We start from the raw sequence: 25,147 nt of genomic DNA, 5'->3' as shown, positions 1-25,147 counted from the left end.
ATCAAGGGAGGATAGTGTTTTTTCGCTTTAAGTTTTGGGTGGAGTATTATTCTTCCAAACATCAAGGGAGAAGAGTGTAAATATCCCAATATTTTATAAACTAATATCTTTTAAAACATACATTAACTTTTCTCATAAATAAATTATATCTATCCTTATTCTATTATATTGTAGCCGAATGGTTTGGCCCATTTTTATTTGGCTCATGGGCGATGTGAGTTGAGCATGAATGGGTTTTGACCATGGTTTTAAAAATCGAACTAGTCAAAGAATTGGATAAGGGACTAATTCCCAATTTTGACCGGTTTTTTATTGGTTTCACTGTTTTGACCGATGCAATTCTAGTTCCAGTTCCTGGTTGAACCAAACGGTCCGGTCCTATTTTTAAAACAGTGGTTTTGACCCATCAATGAATCATATACATGTGAAATTGCATATAGTTAAAATACCATATACCCCTTGTTACCATGGCTTTAAAAATCAAATCATCAAAGAATCAGAAAAAGGGTCTACTTCCCAATTTTTACTAGACTAGATTATGATCTAGTTCCTGAATGAACCGACCTTGACTAGTCCAATCCAGTTTTTAAAATCATGCTCATTGCAAATACCCAATCATGATGAGATCTTGTAATGGCTCCCCCACACCCCCCCCCCCCCCAAAATATTTAACAAAAAAACCCCCTTGTTTCCTAATTTGAAGCTTAAAGTACATTTTTGGTTCTTAAAAATTAAAATTGTTTTCATTTTGACTCTTCATGTTTAGTTTTTGTTTCATATTGGCTAGGTCATATATTTCTATTGGTAATACAATTGTTAAGTGTTAGATATGGTGTTCATTAAACCATATCACCTATATAATGCCAAGAGTCACCAAATTACTAATGGGATTAGGCACTAAAGCTAATATGAAAGCTAAATTAAACATGAATGACTTAAATGAAAATTTTAAAATGAAAAATGTCGAAATAAAAGTAACCATAACTTTAATGCTATGTTTGATTGTTGATGCTCTTTTTGGAAGCCCAGCAGTAGGAAGAAGCTTAACAATATGGGCAGAGAAGAATTAGTGGATTGATAGAAAAACCATTAACCCCGAATGGCAGGAATAATGGATCATAGGTCCATAAAGTAAATGAATAGGTCTTGAGAAAAGCAAATGGGCCTAAAGGAGCCTAGAGAGAGAAGGAGTAAACCCATGGGCATTATGTGATGTAGAAAAGTAAGAATGGGCCACAGCAAGCTCAAAGGAATGAAGTAAGAAAATAAGGAGTTGATGGAAAGCCCATGAACCCCAAGGATGAAGGATAAAGTAATTGGGTCGGAGAAGCCCAAAAGAGTTAGTAGAAGCCTAAGGGAATGCAGAATTTGAAAATGGGCCAAGGATGCCCAAAGAGGAAAGGAAGGGGACAAAGGAGCCCATAAGCAATGTAATGGGTCAAGAAAGCCCAAATTAGCACGAGTATAAATCCAATGACCATACTGGGTCATTATAGCCAATTGAGAGAAGAATATGCAACAAGCCTAAAAGAGGCCCAACAAGCTGGGGTCAAATGACACCACGGCAGGAATAGTAGAATAACATGGCAGGAATGGTAGCAAGACTACAAAAGGAGTAAAGGAGTAGCCTGAAGAAAGAAAAGCCCATAATCAAACAAGGCCCGGCCCTTGAGAACAGCAAGCCATAAGGAAATGAGAAATTAGAAAGCAGTCCACGCCATAAAAGGTCAAGGATGAGCGGCAAAATGCATAGATGAGCCTCCAGACCACGACAAATGCATGAGCAGCGGACAAGCTTTAAACGTACGCAGAACTGGAGCACGCGCAAGGCCCAGACTCCACTAGCTTGTACCCAGCCAATACAGGAGTAGTGGGTCATAAGTCAGAGGTAAAAAGGGGTATGGTCTGGCAGTGGGGAGAAGGGAAAGCCTATTCTGGGGTTCCTGCTCAAATTCTTTTAGGGGTAATATCTTGTTGGGATGACTTACCACCCAAAAGACGTAAGGATAAGTTGAAACCACTAGGTGCATGCCATGGGGGATAGAGAGAGAACACCTATGCTATGGCAGATAAGAATGCCATGGTGAGCAAGCAAACAAAATAATCTTCTTTGTTTGGTGATGGGGAGTAGCGCAGCCAGCATAAGTAAGTGGTGGTGGCTGGATAGCTGACAAACCAGTGATGGTCAGCAAGGACACCTAGAACAGACAAAAGTAGTTAAAGGCTAAAATGGTAAAAGCCAGTCATAGCGGGCAATATATAAAGGACCCTTGTCGTGCACAGTATCATCATCACGGCAATAGTAACCTATAGGAGAAAATCACAACATGACTACATGGGTAAGCACTGAGAAAAAACGAAAAGAAGAGAGAAAGAATCAAAAATAACAAAAATAGAGAAGAAAGAGAGAATTAGGAAGAAAAAATAGGGAAGTATAGAAGGACAGGCATGCACCAATAGGCTAATCCCTTCTCTCCCTTTAAAAGCTTACCCTTTGTCAAGGATAAAGGATTTATTTGGGCACAAGCCATTCAGGCTTGTTCCCGCAAAGTGGATAATTTCTGCAGTAGACAAGGTTATCCACAATGAAGGAGTGGTCCCTCCTTGGCCTTAGTCTTGTAACACAATTGAACACGTCAGACTAACCTTTTCCTTTTGATTTCGCCATTTATCAAGATTATTTCCTTTCTCGCATTTGTAATCTCACTTATAATGTGTCTCTTATATTGTTCTTTTTTCCTACTTTGCTTAAGGATTCTTAGTTTATTCTGTTTAACTGGAAGCATATTGCCTTTATTGTCATATTGTATGTGTCTGCCATAACCCTCTTGTAACAGCTTCGCCTGCTATGGGTGTGTGACCAAAGTTTCAGCAAAAGGGGCATAGCTTGTGCACAGGTTGGACCAAGGTGAATTGCAATTGGACTGGTCCCAACTCTCTTATCTAGAACAGTTCGGCCTAAGTACAGCAGGAGGCAGTCTAGCCCAAAATCACAAAAGGCCCACCACATTGATGAGTTCAGATCCTCTAGATTTCCTAGGACACTTTACTAATAGATTTTCTTAAATCTTAGCCACTCTTTTATGATTAAAGGTCGAGATTTTGTCATGTCAGTATTTTACTAATAATACTCTTAAAATAATAAAATAATGTTACGAACAAAATAATTAAGATTATTATTAGTGAAATACTAATATGGCAATCTAGATCATTAAATCATTAATAAATGGTTAAAATTTAAGGAAATTTATTTGGTAAAATACCCTAGGAAATTAAGAGAATCTAAATTCTTGTTTGATTGGGGTGAAAAAGAGAGATGATGAAAAATGGGAGAAGGAAAAGAGAAAGAAAACAATAAATTTCCATAATTTAATTGGAGTGAAAATAGAGGAAAGACATTGAGATGAGTGGAGTTTTCCACTCAAACTAACAATTTTTTTTTCCTTCCAAAATGACAATAAGAAGACATAATTGTCATCACATTTCATCTTTCTATTTTTAATAATAAGGAAAAAATAGTTATTTAACATTTATTCTTTTACTTCCACTTCTTCCTTTTCTCTAGGACTATAACAAAATACTACATGCACAGAGTAAAAAACATAAATATTTTATAAGAAATAATTAATGGATTAGTATAAAAAATATATATTTTAAAATTTTATGTAAAAATAAAATAAAAACTTGCATTTTTATTTAAATAATATTAAAGCTTATTTAAAACAGTGTATTATCAAATATTCGAAAGATATTAGTTATCTAACATAGCATGCCCTATTCTCTATTGTCCCAACATTTCCCATTCTCGGTCCAACGTGTAATTTTCTTTAATTTGAAATGTCAAAGGTTGTGTAAATTCCAAAAGGCGGCGCGCCCGCCATTGGGTCCCAAAATACAGAGAAACACAAACGTCCAACTCGGAAACGGAGGATTGCCTTATCTCTCTCATCTGCAACTTCAAGCTCGTAGTTCCTGATTCCTTAAACCTAGCAGAAGTTGGTCGAAAATGATAACTATTCCATATGTTGCCGCGTTGGCCACATACTTCAGCTACGGTTTGCTCTTCGTTTTCGGTCATATTAGAGACCTCTTCCGAAAAATCACCGACTGTTTCAGCTCTAACAACCTTCAGGCTCGACTTCGCTTAATACTATTTTACCTATTACTATTTTTGCTTTCTTTTCTTTTATATTTGTGTGTGTATGTGTGTTAATGGGCCATTCTTTGTGTCAATGAAATGCTTTTTGTGAATCAGGGTTACGCTCCAATTTGCTTAGGAAACGAGGATTTCTATCAACGCAGGTTATATCAACGAATTCGGGTATTTCGGTTTCTTACTTAACTAGCTATATGCCTTCGTTTGCCTACTTTTTCAGATTGAAGCTCCACTGATTTAGGCAAGCTCAGACCAATGGGTTTTGAACACACAATCTTACCTTCACTGTAGCCTGTAGGGGAGGAGGTGTCATTTAAATTTAGTACCAAATGTCTGATTTCTGCATACTGTTATTGGTGTAAATTTTCGTATTGACTTGTGTTACTGTGTACTTGAACGGGACTTTTTTTTTTTTTTTTTTTTTTTATTATAAATTTTTTATAATTGTTTTTATATATATGTTGGTGTGATGCATGTATTTCTTTGGGCAGGACTGTTTTGAGCGTCCAATAGCAAGTGCTCCTGATGCTTGGTTTGATTTGGTTGAACGCTTCTCCAATGACAGTAACAAGACCCTAAAGTAAGACTCCCCTTTTGTATTAAACTAAATGATGTCCTGTGTGATGTGCGGACAGACTACTTTACAATTTCACTTGAAATCATTTTTATGTATATTAAGACCATCATATTATACTTATTTTGTTGTATAATATTTATGTTTGTCCACAATATTTTTGAATACTTTGAAAATTTATTTTCTTAATTCATATTTTATTTTAAAAAATTATGTAACACTATGAGACTATAATATATTATAATATTTACCGTTAAAAGTAGATTTTATTTTTTAAACTGATTAAACGATTTTGAAATCTATAAGTAATAATTTAAAGCATTAAATACTTTTATATTCTAAAATTGCACAAATTTACACAACCTCCCAAACACTTTTTCAACCACTCTATTCTCACAACCAAATATGGAGACCTCGATCACAAACACCCAACTTATTGTCTCAATGAAATTAAGGAAATTATTTGTAAGTATTAACATAAAGAGAACATGATTAAACAAAGAAAAACTGGCTAAAAACACATTTATTTATCAAAATTTAATAGCTTTTATTTGGGCTTCCGTACCCTTTAAAAAAACTGAAAATAATTTGAAATCATCATTGTGGGCCAGAAAATTCATGGTCCAGGCCCGCTCTATATGTCAAGGCCCAGGACCTGATCTGAGGAGACCTATTGTCAAGGATAAGCTTAATGCACGGATAGGATAAAGTGAAAAGACTGCCCCTACTGTAGTGGAGAACTCTGTGCCTGACAAGCCCCTATTCTTGACCAAGCAATTCAACCTTTACGTCTACTCCCAACCACTTGAGGTATGGGCTGATAGGACAAGTCCTCTGCCCCGAAGGTAAAGCTTACACGTGGACCCTAAAGGGAGGGAGGAATACGAGTATAAAAGGAAACGAAAGCCAAGAGACAGGGGGGGGGGGGAAAGAAAAAGTGGGAGAGGGGGAAGAACTTAATGCTCCTCGGACTAAGTCCGAGGAGTCCAAACCCTCAGGCTACGGCACTGTAGGGCTTGGATGTTCAGGCTGACCCCTTTTTTACATGAGTCCCCCTAAAATCAGGACCAGACCATCGCCCCGTGATCAAAGGCAAGCCTTTTAAGCCCATTCTCTACAACTTATATTGTGAGGGATCTTTCATGTGCGAGCCCAACGTCATTCTTGGGCCGTTAAATAATCGTGTCCCTACAATTGGCGCCGTCTGTGGGAAGGCTTGCGCGTTGGCGCAGGTGGCGCTTGAGTCAACTCTCTAGCAAGCAGAGATTCGCGGGTTTTCCCCCGTCTCCGGTGACATGCAGTTGCTGTTCTGACATAAACTTCGGTTAGGGGTTACGTCCTGCAGTGCCAACGGCACGGGCAGCTCTAGGGGCTTCCGGCCTCAAGCCAACTCTCCCCGCCACGGGCAAAGGGCTGACCTGCGAAAAAGCAAATAAGTACTCAAAAAAAAGTTTTGGACAGAACCAAGGCCTTGCATGGTCCTTGGACTCAAGCCTATGGGGAAACCAAGTACACAGAAAAAACTACAAGTTTTGGACAGAACTAAGGCCTTGCATGGTCCTCGGACTCAAGCCTATGGGGAAACCAAGTACACAAAGAAAAAGCTACAAGTTTTGGACAGAACCAAGGCCTTGCATGGTCCTCGGACTCAAGCCTATGGGGAAACCAAGTACACAAAGAAAAAACTACAAGTTTTGGACAGAACCAAGGCCTTGCATGGTCCTCGGACTCAAGTCTATGGGGAAACCAAGTACACAAAGAAAAAACTACAAGTTTTGGACAGAACCAAGGCCTTGCATGGTCCTCGGACTCAAGCCTATGGGGAAACCAAGTACACAAAGAAAAAATTACAAGTTTTGGACAGAACCAAGGCCTAGGATGGTCCTCGGGCTCAAGTCTATGGGGAAACCAAGTACACAAAGAAAAAAATACAAAAGTTTTGGACAGAACCAAGGCCTTGCATGGTCCTCGGACTCAAGTTTATGGGGAAACCAAGTACACAAAGAAAAAACTACAAGTTTTGGACAGAACCAAGGCCTTGCATGGTCCTCGGACTCAAGTCTATGGGGAAACCAAGTACACAAAGAAAAAACTACAAGTTTTGGACAGAACCAAGGCCTTGCATGGTCCTCGGACTCAAGCCTATGGGAAAACCAAGTACACAGAGAAAAAACTAACACAGAAAAAACTACAAGTTTTGGACAGAACCAAGGCCTTGCATGGTCCTCGGACTCAAGCCTATGGGGAAACCAAGTACACAGAAAAAACTACAAGTTTTGGACAGAACCAAGGCCTTGCATGGTCCTCGGACTCAAGCCTATGGGGAAACCAAGTACACAAAGAAAAAACTATAAGTTTTGGACAGAACCAAGGCCTGGCATGGTCCTCGGACTCAAGCTTATGGGGAAACCAACTACTTAAAAGAAAAACTACATTACATGGACTTTCAAGTCTGCCCTCGGATTCTCAGTACCAAAGGGATTGATGCTATATAAGGCAATATGTTACCAAAAACACAATCGGAGTCCCTTATTGCTCGGTTACCCCCTCGGATGAATTATTTAGAGTTTATCGTTCTCGGACGGTCTCCTCGCACTTATTACGAAGTATTCAGCTGCTATCTCGGTTAGTTTCCTAAGTTTAATTTACTGTGAATTATCGTTATTATGCCTGGTAATGTCGGTAAATTAAAATTAGTTAGACTATGTTTTGAGGTTTCCTGCTCTAAGTATCATTGAAGAAAAACACACATGGAGCACACCCATTCACAAAGTAGTGTTGCAAAAAAAAAAAAAAAAATATTCAAAACAAATAAATAAATTTCCCTTTTATTAAAACAATAAAATAATACGGCGTACAATGAAAAGCTGGAATCAGCTTATAGCTAAGTACATAATCGAAAAGAAAGATACAAGAGAATAAGGTAAGGCCGAGGAGGTAGTCCAGAGGAGAGGTTGGCTACTGCTCAAGACTTTGTTCTTCCTCAACACTTTTACATGCCCATAACTCAGGCAGCAAAAGAACCCGGCGTGGGGCCTGCACCATTGAAGAAAAGGTGCAGAGAGCGCCCAACTTCAGGCTAGCGCAACTGAAGAAAAGGTGCAGGGAGCCCAACTTGAGGCCCACACCGTCGAAGAGAAGGTACCGGGAGCCGGAAGTTGAGGAGCCTACACCAAAACTTGCCTGCGACAAGGCAGACGGCACTGATGGCGGAGAATCTTTCTTCTGACATACCAAAAATCTGGCGTGACCAGAACCTACTTCGGATTTTGACTAAAAGATGGGAGGGTACCGTTCCCACCATGTCCAAGCGGGAAGACACCTTAAATCTGTGCCTCCCCTACCCAGACCACATCACTTTACATCTTGGAAGGGTCCGGTGCCCCTGTGGCGGGTGAAGTTCCTCCATCTCCGCCCAAGCCTCAAACCTACGGCGCAAAGGGAAGATGACACCGGAAGAGGGAACTGGGTATGGACAAAGGGTTATGGTTCTGAAGAGAGCAGAAGGGTTTATATGCCAGGAGAGTAATCACCTATCCCACTTATATAGAGGGTAAAGAGGTGACCTGTGATTTAAATTGAGCAGATTCCCAAGACGCGCTGCAGACAAAGCGGCTCTGGCTCAACTTCCCACACCATCCACAACCGTAGGATCTCAAGATCCTCGGGAAGGTGCACTTCGACTGCTGGAACTGCAGAGTACTCGCGAACGAAGGGATGACTCTTGACTTGGCACGTCTCCCGAGTGAATGTGAAAACACAAGTATGAATGGAGTGCAGAACTTGAGCTAGCCGTGATGTGGGCCCAAAGTCATCAAAACCCTCCTCCCCCAACTAAAAGTCGGGCAGCAGGATTTTGAGGGGCTATTGTGGGTCAGAAAATTCATGGCCCAGGCCCGCTCTATATGTCAAGGCCCAGGACCTGATCTGAGGAGACCTATTGTCAAGGATAAGCTTAATGCACGGATAGGATAAAGTGAAAAGACTGCCCCTACTGTAGTGGAGAACTCTGTGCCTGACAAGCCCCTATTCTTGACCAAGCAATTCAACCTTTACGTCTACTCCCAACCACTTGAGGTATGGGCTGATAGGACAAGTCCTCTGCCCCGAAGGTAAAGCTTACACGTGGACCCTAAAGGGAGGGAGGAATACGAGTATAAAAGGAAACGAAAGCCAAGAGACAGGGGGGGAGGGGAAAGAAAAAGTGGGAGAGGGGGAAGAACTTAATGCTCCTCGGACTAAGTCCGAGGAGTCCAAACCCTCAGGCTACGGCGCTGTAGGGCTTGGATGTTCAGGCTGACCCCTTTTTTACATGAGTCCCCCTAAAATCAGGACCAAACCATCGCCCCGTGATCAAAGGCAAGCCTTTTAAGCCCATTCTCTACAACTTATATTGTGAGGGATCTTTCATGTGCGAGCCTAATGTCATTCTTGGGCCGTTAAATAATCGTGTCCCTACAATCATCAATTTTTATTTTTATCACTATGGTTCATACTGCATAAAATAGCAATAAAAAAGCCTACAAATTATGAGTTCTAACACAAAGTTTTTTTTTATAAAAAAAATAGCTAACTTCATAAATAATCAATTAGAATGTTTCTTTTTCTTTAGTACTAAAACAAAATACATTTATGACTTTCCCAAACCAAAATCCCAAACACCCAAAGACTCAAAACAAATTACAGCCTTCACAAAATCCAAAATGTCTGACTATAACATCAAATTGTAAGCTACCATCACTAATTAATTAAAAAACGCAAGCTCCCTTCTGTTGTCATAGCCTACTCACATGGGTTAGAATTAAATGGTACTACAATGTCGGAGTTACGTAGGTGTCATTGAAAGGTTGAAAGTAAATGACATCGTTTTTTGTTTGAGTGTATTTGAGGTGGGATAGCATGAAGGGTTATAGACATGTGTATATAAAGGAGTAAAAGTGGAAATAGTTAATGGAAATGCAAAGCGTTTTTTGTGTGTGAGAGAAAAGAAAAGTCTTGAAACATTGAAACCAAATGAAATAAATAGTAGTTGTGGGGACACAGTTTGGAGCCCAAGCCCTTATCTTGTGAAGTCTTGATCCAAAAAAAGCCCAACACAATGAATTTTGTAGAGTATTGGTCAAAGAACTAAGTTTAGATAAGTTAAACAGAGGCTTGCATGGGATGAAGGTACACATGGACAAGAACAAAAGCCATTGCGTTGAAAGATCTCACGGTCTGAGGAGACTAAAAACTTAATTTGTGTATACAGACCAGTACATTAAGGTTCCTTTGCATACTACAGTATTCTACCTTCCTTTTTTTCGACCCCCTTCTTATGGGGGCTTCAATACATTATATAGGCCCTTCCTTATCATTTGGGCTTTACACTTGTTGATCATTCAAGCCTCCACTTGAGCACCTATCCTATCAGACACCTCTTTCAGTCATTTGTGAGTTGTGGTAGCCAAAGTAACACTGTTCAGGGGTCTTCTCCACATTAATGCGGCCAGGAAAGTAGCTGTAGTGCATTCAATGTAGTGGTGGCAGCTTTTGCTTAGATATTTTGTGTTTCCTTCCTTTTCACGTATTTAAGGGATGTGCTTCAGTGGCTTGGACGTACCTATGCTTCGGATTTTCAGTGTCCGAGGAGGAATTCCTCCTTGGACCTTTTTTCTTTGTTTCTCGTGATAGGCTTAACATAGATCGCCTAAGCCACGTTGCCTCCTCGAACAGGCTGGTGTCCTCGGACGGGCCCAAGGCCCAACTCGTTACTTTGGGCCATAGTCCCCACAGTAGTCTTAAAACATTGAATAAAAAATGTAAAAAAAGTAGTCTTGAAACATTGAACGAAAGGAAATAAAGAGTTTCTATTTGTAAATTTGTTCTTATCTTTGATATGACTTAAGAGAATTTCAATTCTTTTCATAGAGTGTGCCACATGGTAGAACCTTATGCTTTCCTGCATGAGGTCTCTGCTTTTATATATATATTGATATTGACGATCGAAGCCTTATTATATCAGGAGCATAGAATGTCTAATGTAGCTCAGTAAGTAGCATAACTCAATTCTCCTGTTAAGGTTAACTTGGATTTGAATTCCCCTCCCCCACTCCTTGTAAAAAAAAAAGGAGTATAGATTTTTGGTCATTGTCTCTCTGTAAGCTGTTGTATTGATGTTGTCTAGTTCTCTTGACGCAGACGAACCACAAGGATACGTAGATGCCTTAATTTAGGGTCATACAGCTACCTTGGCTTTGCTGCACCAGATGAATACTGCACACCCCGGGTTATTGATTCATTGAACAAGTATTCTCCAAGCACCTGTAGTAGCCGGGTAGATGGAGGTGGGTTATTGTGTTGCAAGAATTTTATTTTGATTTTTTTGGTCTTTCCTTCTTTTGAGAAGTTTCACAATTACGGTTTTGCCAACAGGCACTACTGTATTGCATAAAGAATTGGAGAAGCATGTTGCAAACTTTCTTGGGAAGCAAGATGCGATAGTTTTTGGCATGGGATATGTATCAAACTCTGCTATCCTTCCAGTCTTGATTGGGAAGGTACGTATGTGCAGTTAAATATTTAGAGCACCTGGTAAAAGAGTGTTTTTAATTTTTCTTGCAAGTGATTTTGAGCTGTGTACAATTTTAATATGCAGGGAGGTTTGATTATCAGTGATTCTCTGAACCATTGCTCCATTGTCAATGGTGCAAGAGGATCTGGAGCTACAATTCGTGTTTTTCAGCACAACAGTAAGTATATATAGCGTTTGTCTGTATAAAAAAATAGAGATTTTAAAATGTGCATTTTGAAAATAAGAGATAGTATTTGTAATAATCAATTACTTAAACAGGACTTTGTCATTCAAATACATAGCCAAGTAGAGTGTGTCATGAAATAAACTCAAATTTTTACTTCCAAAACAACTAAAAATGTTAAGCCAAACTAAAATTATACCAAAATTGTAAGTGAGAGAGAGGACATGTGATGAAGAATCAAAATACCAAAACATATCAACTAAAAGTAGACCTGCAAGAAAGAATCAGAAATTCACTGCAAAAAGAAGAAAATCGAAGAAAGAAAGATAGTAATCACCTTTGTTGTTGTGGGTAGAACATGAAATCAATGGAAGAAAGGTGCAGAGAGAGTAATAGAAAATTTATAGAAACAAAGACACAGCAAAAATGTGTTAACAAAGGGAGAAGAAGGATTGGTGGAAGTGTAATGGTAAGGTGACTTATGATGGGGAGAAGAAGAATCAAGAAAGGTTACTGACATGGCATAACAAGAGAATAGAAAAATTAATTGCAAATCCTACATTATTATATATTGTATAGATTGTCAGTATGAGGCTTCTTTTGGATGCAAATTATACTTCCAAGAATGTACTTTTGAGTGTATTACTTATGTTTCTTCTCCAACTTTTGTACAGCACCCTCTCACTTGGAGGAAGTTTTGAGAGAGCAAATTTCTGAGGGACAACCAAGGACTCATAGACCCTGGAAGAAGATAATTGTTATTGTTGAGGGAATCTATAGCATGGAAGGGGACTTCTGCAAACTTCCTGAGATTGTTGCAATCTGCAAAAAATATAAGGTTGTGCAAGATGGTAGATTTAATAGATGAACTCAACTTTCATGATTTTTAAGTAACCATAATGAGGTTCTGCTTTTTAACTTTTCTTGTCATTCTTATAATCTTTCTGCTGCTTCATAGGCATATATATATTTGGATGAGGCCCACAGCATTGGAGCCATAGGAAAAACAGGAAGAGGTGTTAGTGAGCTCTTAGGTGTGGATCCTGCCGATTTAAATATAATGATGGGAACTTTTACCAAGTCATTTGGATCATGTGGCGGCTACATTGCAGGATCCAAGGTTGCTTTTCACCATTTTAAGTATACTTTAAATTTGCTGAACAGAGTTGATCATAATCTGGCCAAAATAAATAGAAAGCACAATATATACCATCATTTGCAGTTATTTCAATTTTTAACTTCCTGAATTGATACAAATCAAGGTCAGTGATAATTTGAGAGACTTGTCATTCATTTATACCCTCCTTCATATAAATTGTATTTTACTTATATTTCTTGTTTATTGTCCAACTCTAAGTCTAGAGCTCAAAGCTGATTCATAGGAACCCCCGTTATGTTGTTAACATACCTATGACTGACTACAGATTCAGAGAGCATCATAAAATTTAGTTGAGGCTGAGTGGTGTGGACCTTGTGGACTTTTAGTGGTTTTCTTGGGTTAGCCAAATTAAGCATTGAAGGAATTTCACATTTGAGATCATGTATTTTTTTTTATCAGTCATAAACTTTACATGAATTGTGAGATTGCCCTCTAAGTACTCTACTGGATCCAGTATTGAGAAAAATGTAGTAGTGATAGGAAAGCCACTGTATCTATTACAATACAATATTGTCATGTTCCAATATTACATGTAGAACAGGCGTCAAGGACTAAGCACAAGTCTGTTATGTTTTCAATAAAATTCAAATCTTTGGTATTCAAATGTCAGCTTTATGTAAAGTCATTTTCTCTTGGAATTGTCAATATATAGTTGAGTAAAAAACATTTGAAGTCTGAGTTGCATTTAATGCAGTTGAAACTTGATTTTTTCTTTAGGAGCTTATTCAATACTTGAAATACACTTGCCCTGCTCATCTGTATGCAACCTCAATGTCACCACCAGCTGCAGAACAAATAATATCTGCCATAAAGGTTATTCTTGGAGAGGATGGGACCAGTAGAGGTTTGAACTTTTTTCCTTTGGTATACTTCATTTTAACTTTTACTGCTTGGACTTCATTATTATCCAAAGCTTACTCCTGCTTTATATGAATACAATTTAATGAGCTTCTGTTTCCTTGTAGGTGCCCAAAAAATTGCTCGAGTACGGGAGAATAGCAACTTTTTCAGGTCGGAACTGCAGAAATTGGGTTTTGAGGTTCTTGGTGATAATGATTCGCCAGTAATGCCAATTATGCTTTACAATCCAGCAAAAATCCCTGCTTTTTCACGAGAGTGCCTCAAGCAGAATGTGAGTCCATCCATCCCGGATATGTTCCCTGATATTATATATATATATATATATATATATATTTTTATTTATTTATTATTATTATTTTTTAACTGTATATGTTAATTTAAATGATGCTGTCGCAGGTGGCTGTCGTGGTAGTGTCATTTCCAGCAACCCCGCTGCTGTTGGCAAGAGCTCGTATATGCTTATCTGCTTCTCATACCAAGGAAGAGCTGCTCAAAGCCTTGGAGGTAAATTCTAATATAACCTTTTCCTCATTTCTGGCTGTAATTTTGGTCATTTCAGTGCTTATCCTCTTTGATTCTTATTTCCTACGTGTTTATAGTTGCAAATGCATTCTTTTCCAGTATAGGCTTAGGCTTTTAGTACATTCTTCTTGTATTTATCCAATGAAGTAAAGGTTGTGCAGGAACAATTATATATGTTATATCAGACTATTAGTACATTCTTGATTTTGAAATTTGTTTTATTTTCCAGGTAATCAGTCAGGTTGGTGATCTGTTGGGTATAAAATACTTTGGTGCTGAACCAAAGAAGCATCAACAAGAGGAGAAGATGATGAAGTTGGAATGAAGGAAAACTTTTTGCCCCAATTGTCAGTTATGAGCACTAAGCATCCAGCAAGGGTTAAGGTTGACGAAGCTGGAGTGTGAAATACAACCTTTTGCCTTGCTTGGTATTTTCCTTTAAGCTGACTTCTGGCATCACCTGCAGTGACCTGCCCTATTGTGTAATTTGTTGTATTTGCTGTAATATGGGCTTATACCTTGCTCTAAGTGGATCTAACTTTAAGAGATCCTCATTGTTCATATGTATAAGTGTAAATTGAATCTCATATCCTGGTAGGACTATATCTTTTTGTTTGAATTAGACATTACTAATTTTCCCATAAAAATCTTATAAACTGAAGTGAGCAATTAAAAAAAATAGTTCAAGTGACACAAATCGCATTGATTGCTACGCATGTTCCTTAAGTTATCTATTTCTGTCTTGTCTTTCAATGATTGATGCAGCTGTGGATGGATTTGATTTGTGGGAACTTACATCATCTATTTGGTACCTCTTTTGAGAGCTCACCAGTTCCTTAAGTTATCTACTTCTACCTTTCTTCTAAGTAGATAACACAAATCAAAAGAGTGTACTTGGTACCTCTTTTGGTTTTAATTTGTGTGGAGTCGCCACTTTTTTTTTATTTACAAAAAAACTATAAAAATACAAAAGTATATGGCTGAATTGCATCAAATTCTCATTAATTGAAATGTGTAAAATTGGTAGAAATTACATAGCTTTGGTCCTGTTGATGCCCATTTTGGAAAAAAGGCCTAATGACAAGAAAAAACCTAACAATATAAAAGGGGTGAAGAAAGGAGAATTAGCAAAGTAAGAAAAACCCATAAGCCCGAATGACAGGAATGATGGTACGCAGGCCCACAAAATAGTAAAAGGGCCCCAAGGAAAGCAAATGGGCCCAAGGGAGCTCCAAAGAAGGAAGTAGCAAGCCCATGAGAATCATAAGAAGTAGAAAGTAAGCAAAAAGGGGCCGGATGAGCCCAAAGAGAGGGATTAGTAAATGGGATTGGTTTAAATACCAATAAACCTGAAAGCATAGGATATGGTAATTGGGTTGGGGATGCCCAAAAGATTTAGCAAAAGCTTATGGGAATGAAAGAAAGAGATGGGCCAAGGAAGCCCCAAGGAATGCAATGGGCTGAGGATGCCCAAAAGGATAAAATGGGCTGAGGAAGCCCAAGATGGTATGAGAAATAACCCAGCAGAGATGCTGGGCAATGTGAACTAAGAGAAGGAATAATACATGGCAGGCCCAAAAGAGGCCCAGTAGACAAAAGTTAAGTGATATCATGGCAGAAGCAATGCAGTGGTGTGGCAGGAATACTAGTTGACCCACGAATCGGAAGTAAAAGGGGACAGGGGCTAAATTACAAAAGAGAAGGCCCATACCCAAGCAATACATAGCCCAAAGAAGAAATGAGATGCAAAGAATGAAGACCCAATGACTCATTTACACCACAAAGAGTTAAAATGAGCAGCAGAACATGCAGCAAGACTAGAAAAACCTGCAAGCAATGACAAATGCATGAACACCAGACAAGCTATGGACTCGTATGTGAGTGGAGCACGCACAAGGCTCAAGCACCACCCACTTATACCCAGCTAATACAGGGGCGGTGGACCATGGGTCAGAGGTAAGAGAGGGTATGGTCTGGCAGTGGGGAGAAGGGAGAAGTCTATTCTAGGATTCCCGTTCAGGCTCTTTTGGGGGAAAGGTCTGGCTGGGATGACATACCACCCAAAAGAGGAAAAGATGAGCTAGAATCACTCGGTGTATGCCATAGGAGTTAGTAAGAGAGAATATCTAACCCTTATCCGAATGGGAATGCCACGGAAAACAATAAAATAAAACAAAACTTCCTTTGTTTGGGAATGGAAGATGGCGCAGCCAACACAGGGTAGTAGTGGTGGCTGGACAGCCAACAGATCAATGGGTGGCCGAGAAGGACACCCACAACGGGCCAAAAGTAGTTAAGGGGTAAAATGGTAAATCTTATCACGACAGGAATTATAAGAAGGCCTTAGCTGTGCATAGTAAACAACAACGAGAGAACAAGGAAGAACAATAGGAAACATAGAAAGAAGAGAGAAATAGGAAGCAAAGAAAAACAAAGAGGATAAACAAAAAGAAAGAAAATAAGAGAGTAGGAAGTGAAGTAAGAAAATAAAAGTGTGATAGGGCATGCACCAATAGGCTACTTCCTTCTTTTCCTCTCAATAGCCTACTCTCTAGCAAGTTAAAGGATTTGAGATTAAGCCACTTAGGTCAATTCTTTCAAAGTGGGCAATTTCTATGGCAGGATTTCCTTGTGAGATTGCCCACATTGGAGATTGATTCCTTTCTTGGATTTAAATCTGTTAAGAAGTCAAGTTTAGCAAACTAATCCCCTTCCCCTCTTTTATCATGATTGTTTAAGCATTAACATCATTTTTTATTGTTGCTAACTTATTTCTACCATGCTCATACTATCGCCTTTTCCTGTTACAAAGTTGTTTAAATATTATCTTTGGTTAGTAGCAAGCACTTTAGTTTGAATATCTCTCTTTCTTCTATTATCTTGTTATATTATGTTCCTCCTACCATAACGTTTTATGACAGCACCCTCTGCCATGGGCACATGGCCAAGATCTCTATAAAGGAGTCCTAGCTTGTGCATAAGCTGGCTTAAGGTGGGTTTCAATTGAGCCAGTCCCGACTCTCCTACCTTAGAACTATTGGGCCTCAGTATGGCAGGAATAGTTCAGCCCAAAATACAAAAAGGCCCACCACATTTAAATTGGCGACTCCACTGGGGAGTTGGGAAAAAGACAAGGAAGGTAGACAAAGCCCTCGCAAGCTATGCCATTGAGATCAAAGATGACGCAGAACATGAGCGTCATGCCCTCGCAGGCAGAGTCAAGACCAGCAATGCCCCACCAACACCAGCCTAACTAAGCGGATGGTGTCAACGGAGCGGGGGCTAGACCCTAGCAATAGCAAAGAGTCCCAACTGATAATGCCAACTTTTTCATCGAAGTGCTGCAATTTGTGCAGCATTCCCAATAGCAGATAATGGAAGAAATTTACCAAATGAAGGCGGACAAGACAAAAGAAAAAGGAAGCGAGCATGACCCAAAGCATGTTGCAGACAAGGAAGAAACCTCTGTAGGGGGTGGCCCGCTGAATATGGAGTAGCGTTTCATTACCATGGCCGAAGTTACAGCGTTCCTAGAATAAGAAAGGGCTAAAGCGCCTAAGGAAATATTATATGTGTGAAAGCCTCCTTACTCGCTGAGAATACTAAGCAAGTCATATCCTGAGAGTTATGAACCGCGAACTTTTGCACAATATGATGGCAGAAGAGGAAGTGCTATCAAACATGTGAGCAAGTTTATTGACACCCTCGGTCCCTACATGGCAGACGAGGACTTATGTCTTCGGGAGTTTTCCAAATCCCTATGTGACCATGCGTACTTGGTACACCGGTTTGAAACTAGGGTCAATCCCAACATGGGACGACATGGTGGACATGTTTTGCACTAAATACTTTCATGGATAAGAGGCAATAATGCTTGTAACTTTGCAAGCAACCAAGCAAAGAAGCAGCGAAGACTTGATGGAATACATCAAGAGATTCAGAGACATAGCTCTTGACTGCTATGATCATTGCGAGGAAAAGACATTAGTGGAAATGTGTATGGGTAACATGATTATGGAATACAGAGTTGTTTTGGAGAACTTAGAAATCTCCCAGTTCACACAATTGTTGCAGAAAGTTAGGAAGACCACCCAATCAGTAAGGCTAGCTCTGACAAGCCCAAAGAACAAAGGCCCACTCCACAGGCCATGGTAGTATCTACTGGCGAAAGGAAAGGAAATCGGATGGGAGGGAGTACGAGACCCCTCCGCCATTGCCATGTAAACCGAGGAAGCTATATATGCTCCTAGATAAATGGATCGCAGATGGGGTCTTCAAGCCCAACCAATTTTCCATGGAAACTACCAAAGAAGAGCAAAGAGACTCGCATTTCTACCGTTTGTACAATTATGTGCAACACCTTACCGTAGAATGTTGGGTACTTCCCAAACTAGTGCATCGCAGAATCAAAAAAGGAACTCTCGAGTTATCTTAGCCAGAAGTCCAAAGAAACCCGCTCCCGAACCACAAGGGAAAGGGAGTAGCAGCAGTCATTATTTGCGTGGATCCATGGGAGGACAAGGAGGAAAAACTAGCCCTACCTACCGCAGCAATTACCACCTTATAGAAAAGTTTCAGGTTCAAGAACATGTTTGATCAATTGGAACTCACAGTAAATGAGCGTAGAGTTGCCACAGAGGCTTTAGTGAGCATTGCCTCAGGGGCAGGAGTAGAATGCTTGTCAGCAGAAGCTCACAAAGCTTTCTTACAAGACACGAACAAGATCACTTTTAGTGAGGAAGACATGGAAGTGGGGTATTTCGATCGTAGGAGACCCCTTTACTTGGCGGCCTCCATAAACCAAGTCCTTATCAAAAGGGCCTTCGTCGATACAGGCGCTTCCGTAAACCTCATTCTACTTGGCACATTGCAAGCAGCAGGAATTTCGAAAAGGAAAATATAGGGGTGCCCAATGGAGTTGACAAGATTTAGGATAAGAGGTGAAAATACAGACCACATCCAGTTATGGTTGAAAGTGGGACCAATAGCCTCTTTGGCCTGCTACCATGTAGTGAAAGTGGAAGTCTCATACCACATATTATTGGGACGGCCGTGGTTGCATAAACACTGATTGATCCCATCTACTTACCATCAATGCGTGAAGGGAAGACTGAACGGTAGAATGATAGGAATAGCGACAAACCTATCACCCTTCAAGCAAGCAGAGGCTCATCTAGTGGAAACCATGTTTTACGATGAGTGGGCACCATCCGGTGAAAGTTCAGTGTCTAAACCACAAGGCACCTTCGTCCCTAGGTGGGAGGATATTCAAGATGACCCAGAGCCCGATCTGAGGAGACTACTAATGCAAAGGAAGAAGTGGAAAGAAGCGCCCGCTTCAAAGTCAAGTGATGCACCACGATGTGCCAGGGTTCGGACCCTTAACGGTAGAATAGTCTAGAAGTTATGAAGATGTGCGAGGCCCACTTGCGATACGCAAAGGGGTCCCAGACAAGGGCCACAACATAAAAGTTTGGTGTGTTGTGTAGCCTAGGAAAATTTAGAAGAAGAAAGCAATATAGAAAAAGAAGAAGAAGTTGCAGTAGAAAAGGATACACAGGTAACAGCAAAAGAGAAATTGGAAGAAGTCGATTTGGGCTCCGACCCACAAAAGCCTAGGCCCATTTCAATATGTTCAAAACTGTCCGAGGAAGAAAAGTCAGAGCTGATACTATTGTTGAAGGAATTCAAGGATGTTCTTGCGTGGGACTACAGCGAGATGCCTAGGCTAGACCTAGGATTGGTAGTGCACACGCCTAACGTAGACCCCAAGGCTAAGCTAGTGGCTCAGCCTGCCAGAGTGTTTCATACCGAAATAAAAGAACAGATAGTAAAAGAGGTGCAAAAATTGTTAGCCGCTAATTTCATTTAACCCATCCAGCACCCACGATGGCTGTCCAATATCGTGCCAATAAAGAAGAAGAATGGGTAGATAAGATGCTGCATAGACTTCAGAAATCTCAACCGAATCTGCTCGAAGGACGAGTTCCTATTGCCAAACATAGACCTGCTGATAAACTCTGCAGCAGGGAACACCATGTTCTCCTTTATGGATGGATTCAGAGGATACAACCAGATTCGAATGAAGCCAAGGGATGCAAAGAAAACCACTTTCAGAACACCTATAGGTAATTTCTATTACACTATAATGTCCTTTGGGTTGAAAAATGCAGGTACAACTTACCAATGCACGATAACCACCATATTCCATGACATGATGCATCGTGAGCTGGAAGACTATGTGGATGACATAGTTGTGAAGTCAAAGAGGTGAGAGGGCAATGTTAAAGTATTGAGAAAAGTATTTGAAAGATGCAGAGTTTTGAAGCTGAGAATGAATCCGCTCGGAGTATCTTCAGGAAAATTCTTAGGATTCTTGGTCCATAGAAGAGGAATAGACATGGACCTGGCCAAAGCCATAACTATAGCAACCATGAAGCCGCCTGCCACAGTGAAGGAATTGAAGAATTTTCTGGGGAAAGTCTCTTACATCCGGAGGTTCATCCCGGGCCTAGCGTCAATCACTTCAGTCTTTGCCAAATTACTCAAGAAGGGACAAAGTTTCAAGTGAGGAGAGGCACAGTAGACAGCCTTCGAAAGGCTATAGTAGATTATGACGAATCTCCCTATGGTGCAAGTCCCAATTCGCAAAAAGCTACTATTGCTCTACCTAGCCTCAAGCTCGTATGCCATGGTGCTTTGATCACCCAAGAAGATGGAGGTGGTATCGAGTAGCTAGTTTATTACGTGAGTCGTGCTCTAAAGGATGCGAAAACTCGCTTCCCAGAGCAAAAAGAGCATGCCTGGTAATAGTATACGCATCACAAAGGTTACGCCATTACTTTCTAGCCTAAGAGATATGTTTGGTGATGAAGTCCCAGATAATCAAGGCTCTTCTTTGGCAGCCAATCCTCTCTGGGAGGATATCCTAGTAGTTGTTGCATTTATCACAATATAACTTGAAGGCGGGAACACCTAAGACAGTAAAGAGTCAGGCTATAATAGATTTGTTGGCGCAATTCTCAAGAGAAGAGGATTTCCCACTGATGACAAAGTTCTAAGGGAAGTGATCGCAGCAAAAGTAATCGAAGAGCAGTGGGTGATGAAGTTTGATGGTTTTTTCATGGCCCACTCGAGAGGTGCAAGAATAGTCCTCTATCATGAAGGAGAAGAGGTCGTGGCACTCTCATTCAAGTTGGATTTTCCTTGCTCAAATAATACCGCAGAGTACGAGGCCTACCTCACCGGGTTGGCCACAGCTCTCAAAATGGGGATCAAACATTTGAAAGTGATAAGTGACTCCAATATGGTGTTTTGCCAAGCCAAAGGAAGCTTCTCTTTGAAGGAACGAAGTTTGGCTCTGTACAAGTTTTTGGCCTAGAAAATGGAGGAAAGATTTTCAACATCTGAGATAGAGCATGCTCAGAGGAGCAAGAATCGATATACAGACATGTTGGCCGCGTTGGAATCACAGATAGCCTTTGAAGGAAGTAGCACTAGAGTTGAAGTCAATAAGCAAAGGGAATTTATTGCTGAGATACTACAGGAAAGGTTCTAGGAAGAACAAGGGTGTAAGGGGGATTGGAGAATCCGTATAAAGGAATCCTTGATGAAAGAAGGAGATATGGCAGATTTGAAGACATTGAAGTATTACACCTTGATGAAAGGGGAATTATATCGCAAAATGCCAGGAGGAATTCTGTCAAGATGTGTAGGGAAAGAAAAGGCCCATCGAAAGTTGAAGGAAGTGCACGGCAGAACCTGTGGGTTCTGTGGCGAGATCAGCCTTTACCACATACTTTAGAAAGCGGTTTTTCATTGGCCAAGCATGAGTAAGGATGTGGACCTAGTTCAAACCCAGTGCGAAGCCTGCCATTTGGCTGCAGATAGGGAGAAGAATTATGTTTTTTTCGCCAATGAAGACTGGAGAAGCCTTTTTGTGCAATACCTAACATAAGGTATCTTGCCACAGAAGCATAGCAAAAGATATAAGCTTAAAAGGCTGGCAGTGCGCTATTTTTTGCATGAGGGAATCCTTTTTAGAAAAGGGTATAATGGAGACTCATTACGATGTTTGAGTCCTGAAGAAGTAAGGGAGATGACAAAGGAGGTACATGTAGGGGAATGTGGGGAGCACCAAGGGAAGAAAAAGCTATATCAATGTCTACTGCAGATGGGTTATTATTGGTCCACTATGAAGAAAGACACAGTAGAATTCGGGAAGAAATGACACAGTTGCCAAGTGCAGTCCAACCTGATTCACACTCACCCACAAAATTTGCATAGCATGGTCACCCTATGGCCCTTCCACACTTGGGGGTTGACTTAGTGGGACCCGTAAATCCACCCTCCTATGGGTACATATGGATCCTTGTGGTTACAGAGTACTTTACCAAATAGGTAAAAGCCATACCACTCCGTAAGGCCACAGGAGGATCCATGGCAAATTTTATCAAGAACATAATTATCAGGTTCGGAGTACCTCATAGGATCATTAATGACAATGACACACCATTTGTCAACAGTGAAATAAGAAAAATGTTAGAGTTCTATCAAATCAAACACCATCGGTCATTGCCCTATTAACCCCAAGGGAATGGGCAGGTAGAAGCAACAAACAAAACTCTCATCAAGATTATTAGCAAGATGAATCAAGAATATATTGGGGGATGGGCAATGCATCTGCTAGACACCCTTTAGGCCTACCGAAGCTCAACCAAGTTTGTCATGAGATTTTCACCTTTCTCCTTAATCTACAAAATGGAGCTAATGAGCCTAGCCGAAGTGATGACACCCTCCTTAAGGGTCATGCAGGAATGAAAGAAAGAGAAGGAGAAGGAAGTCTTCGCGGCAGAAAGATACGAAGACCTAGAGGGATTAGATGAAAAAAGGGAGGAGGCCCAAGAGAGTAGCCGTAGATACAGATAAAAAATGACTAAAGCTTATGGTAGGACAGCCAAGGAGGCTTTCGTGCATAAAACCTTTACTTAGCCGCTTTGGCCCTTTCTTGCTCTAGAAGCGCTATAACTTCGACTATGGTGATGAAACGCTACTTCGCGTTCTATGGACCACCCCCTGCAGAGGTTTCTTCCTTGTCTGCCGCATGCTCTAGGTCGTGCTGGTTTTCTTTTTCTTTTGTCTTATCCGCCTTCATTTTGCAAATTTCTTCCATTATCTGCTGCTGAGAATGCTGCAGTAACTGCAAGACGTCAATGAAAAAGTTGGCATTATCAGTGGGAACTCTTTACTGTTGTTGAGGTCCAGCCCCCACTCTGTCGACACCTTCAGCTTGGTTAGGCTAGTGTTGGTGGGGCATTGCTGGTCTTGACTTCGCCTGCGAGGGTATTGCATTCATGTTCCGTGTCGTCTTTGATCTCGGGGGCATAACTTGCAAGGCCTTTATCTACCTTACCTATCTTTTTCCCAACTCCCTAATGGAGTTGCCAATTTAAATGTGGTGGGCCTTTTTGTATTTCTGGGCTGGACTGCTTCCTGTCATGTTGTGGCCCAATAGTTCTGGGGTATGAGAGTCGAGACTGGCTCGATTGAAACTCACCTCAAGCCAGCTTGTGCGCATGCTAGGACCCCTTTACCAAGATCTTGGTCACGTGCCCACGGTAGAGGATGTTGTTACAAAAATGTTATAGCAGGAGGCACATAATATAATAGGATAATAAAGATATGTTTATTGCCAACGAAAGATAATATTTAAACCACTTTCTTAACAAGAAAACACGGTTATGTGAATATAGCAGAAATAAGTTAGCGACAATAAAAGAATAATATTAATACTTAATCAAACACAATAAAAAGAGGGAAAAGGGAATTAGTCTGCTATGCTTGGTTCCTTAGCAGATTTAAGTCCAAGAAGGGAACTAATCTCCAATGTGGGCAATCTCACAGGGAAATCCTGCCATGGAAATTGCCTACTTTGAAAGAATGGACCTAAATGGCTTAATCTCAAGTCCTTTAACTTTTTAGAGAGTAGGCTATTGAGAGAGAGAGAAGGGAATAGCCTATTGGTACATGCCTTATTACACTCTTGTTTCCTTACTTTACTTTTTTATCCTCTGTGTTTCTCCCTGCCTTCTATTTTCTTTCTTATTCCTATATTTCTTCTATTCTTCCTTGTTTTTTCGTTGCTATTTTTCTCACTTGCTCCTCCTTACTCCTTACTCCACTTCCTTTTCTTGTGCACAGCTAAGGCCTTTTTATACTGCCTATCGTGATAAATTTTACTGTTTTACCCCTCAACTACTTTTGGTCTAGTGTGGGTGTTCTTCCTGGGCCACCCACTGGTTTGCTGGCTACTTTGCTAGCACAACTACCCTGCATTGGTTGCGCCATGTTCCATTCCCAGAAAAAAGGAGTTTTTGTTTTATTTTCTTGCCTTCCGTGGCATTCCCTTCCGGATAAGGATTAGTTATTCTCTCTTTCTAACTCCTATGGAGTACGCTTAGTGATTCCAACTTATCTTTCTCTCTTTTGGGTGGTATGTCAGCCCAGCAGGACATTTACCCTAAAAGAGCTTGAGCAGGAATCCCAAAATAGACTTTCCCCTTCTCCCCACCACCAGACCATACCCTCTTTACCTTTAACCCATGGCTCACCGCTCCTGTATTGGTTGGGTACAAGTGGGTGGTGGCTGAGTCTTGTGCATGTTCCACTTCCATGTGAGTCTATGGCTTGTCTGCCATTCATGCGTTTGCCATTGCCTGTGGATTTGTTTGGTCTTGCGGTGCGTTCTGCTACTCATTTTTTTAGCTCTTTATGGCATGAATGAGTCAGTGGGTCTTCATTCTCTACATCTCGTTTCTTCCTTGGGCTGGGTTTTGCTTGGGTATGGGCCCTTCCTTCTTCAATCCAGCCCTTGCCTTCTCTTACTTTTAGTTTGTGGGTCGCCTGACACTTCTGCCACACCCATCCATTGCTTCTACCATATTATCACTTAACTTGTGTTTGTTGAGCCTCCTTTGGGCCTGCCATATACTTTTCCTTTACTCAATTCATGTTGCCTAGTACTTCTGTTGGATTAATTCTCATACCATCTTGGGCTTCCTTGGCCCATTTTATTCCTTTAGGCATCCTCGACCCATTCCATTTCTACATTCCCATGGGTTTTTGCTAAATCTTTCGGG

The 25,147-nt window shown here is 40.6% G+C and overlaps 1 protein-coding gene across 2 annotated transcripts; it reads left to right on the top strand.

Moving 5' to 3' along the window:
• The first annotated feature begins 3,844 nt into the window (after positions 1–3,844).
• On the top strand, positions 3,845–14,656 carry LOC126714525 (long chain base biosynthesis protein 2a-like). 2 transcript variants are annotated; one of them, XM_050414710.1, is made up of 12 exons: positions 3,845–4,132; positions 4,256–4,321; positions 4,648–4,736; positions 10,911–11,056; positions 11,145–11,269; positions 11,368–11,461; positions 12,142–12,305; positions 12,426–12,587; positions 13,344–13,470; positions 13,592–13,758; positions 13,884–13,991; positions 14,239–14,656. In XM_050414710.1, the coding sequence occupies exons 1-12, from the start codon at positions 4,007–4,009 to the stop codon at positions 14,332–14,334; spliced, it is 1,470 nt and encodes a 489-aa protein (XP_050270667.1). In that variant the 5' UTR covers positions 3,845–4,006; the 3' UTR covers positions 14,335–14,656. The 2 variants fall into 2 exon arrangements, with proteins under 2 accessions (XP_050270667.1, XP_050270668.1); XM_050414711.1 differs by lacking the exons at positions 3,845–4,132; positions 4,256–4,321 and adding an exon at positions 4,339–4,462 and having other exon boundaries at positions 10,897–11,056.
• Positions 14,657–25,147: the final 10,491 nt, after the last annotated feature.

This window comes from Quercus robur, chromosome 2, assembly GCF_932294415.1.
Source record: "Quercus robur chromosome 2, dhQueRobu3.1, whole genome shotgun sequence".
Classification (NCBI taxonomy): domain Eukaryota; kingdom Viridiplantae; phylum Streptophyta; class Magnoliopsida; order Fagales; family Fagaceae; genus Quercus; species Quercus robur.
Note: the sequence above shows the minus strand (reverse complement) of the source record. Positions and strands in the feature narration are given on the sequence as shown.

Coding starts and splice junctions, on each gene's coding strand:
- LOC126714525 (XM_050414710.1), top strand. CDS start 4,007: ATGATAACTATTCCATATGTTGCCGCGTTGGCCACATACTTCAGCTAC. Junction 4,322..4,647: donor GGTTATATCAACGAATTCGG/GTATTTCGGTTT, acceptor TTCTTTGGGCAG/GACTGTTTTGAGCGTCCAAT. Junction 11,270..11,367: donor TTCCAGTCTTGATTGGGAAG/GTACGTATGTGC, acceptor TTTAATATGCAG/GGAGGTTTGATTATCAGTGA.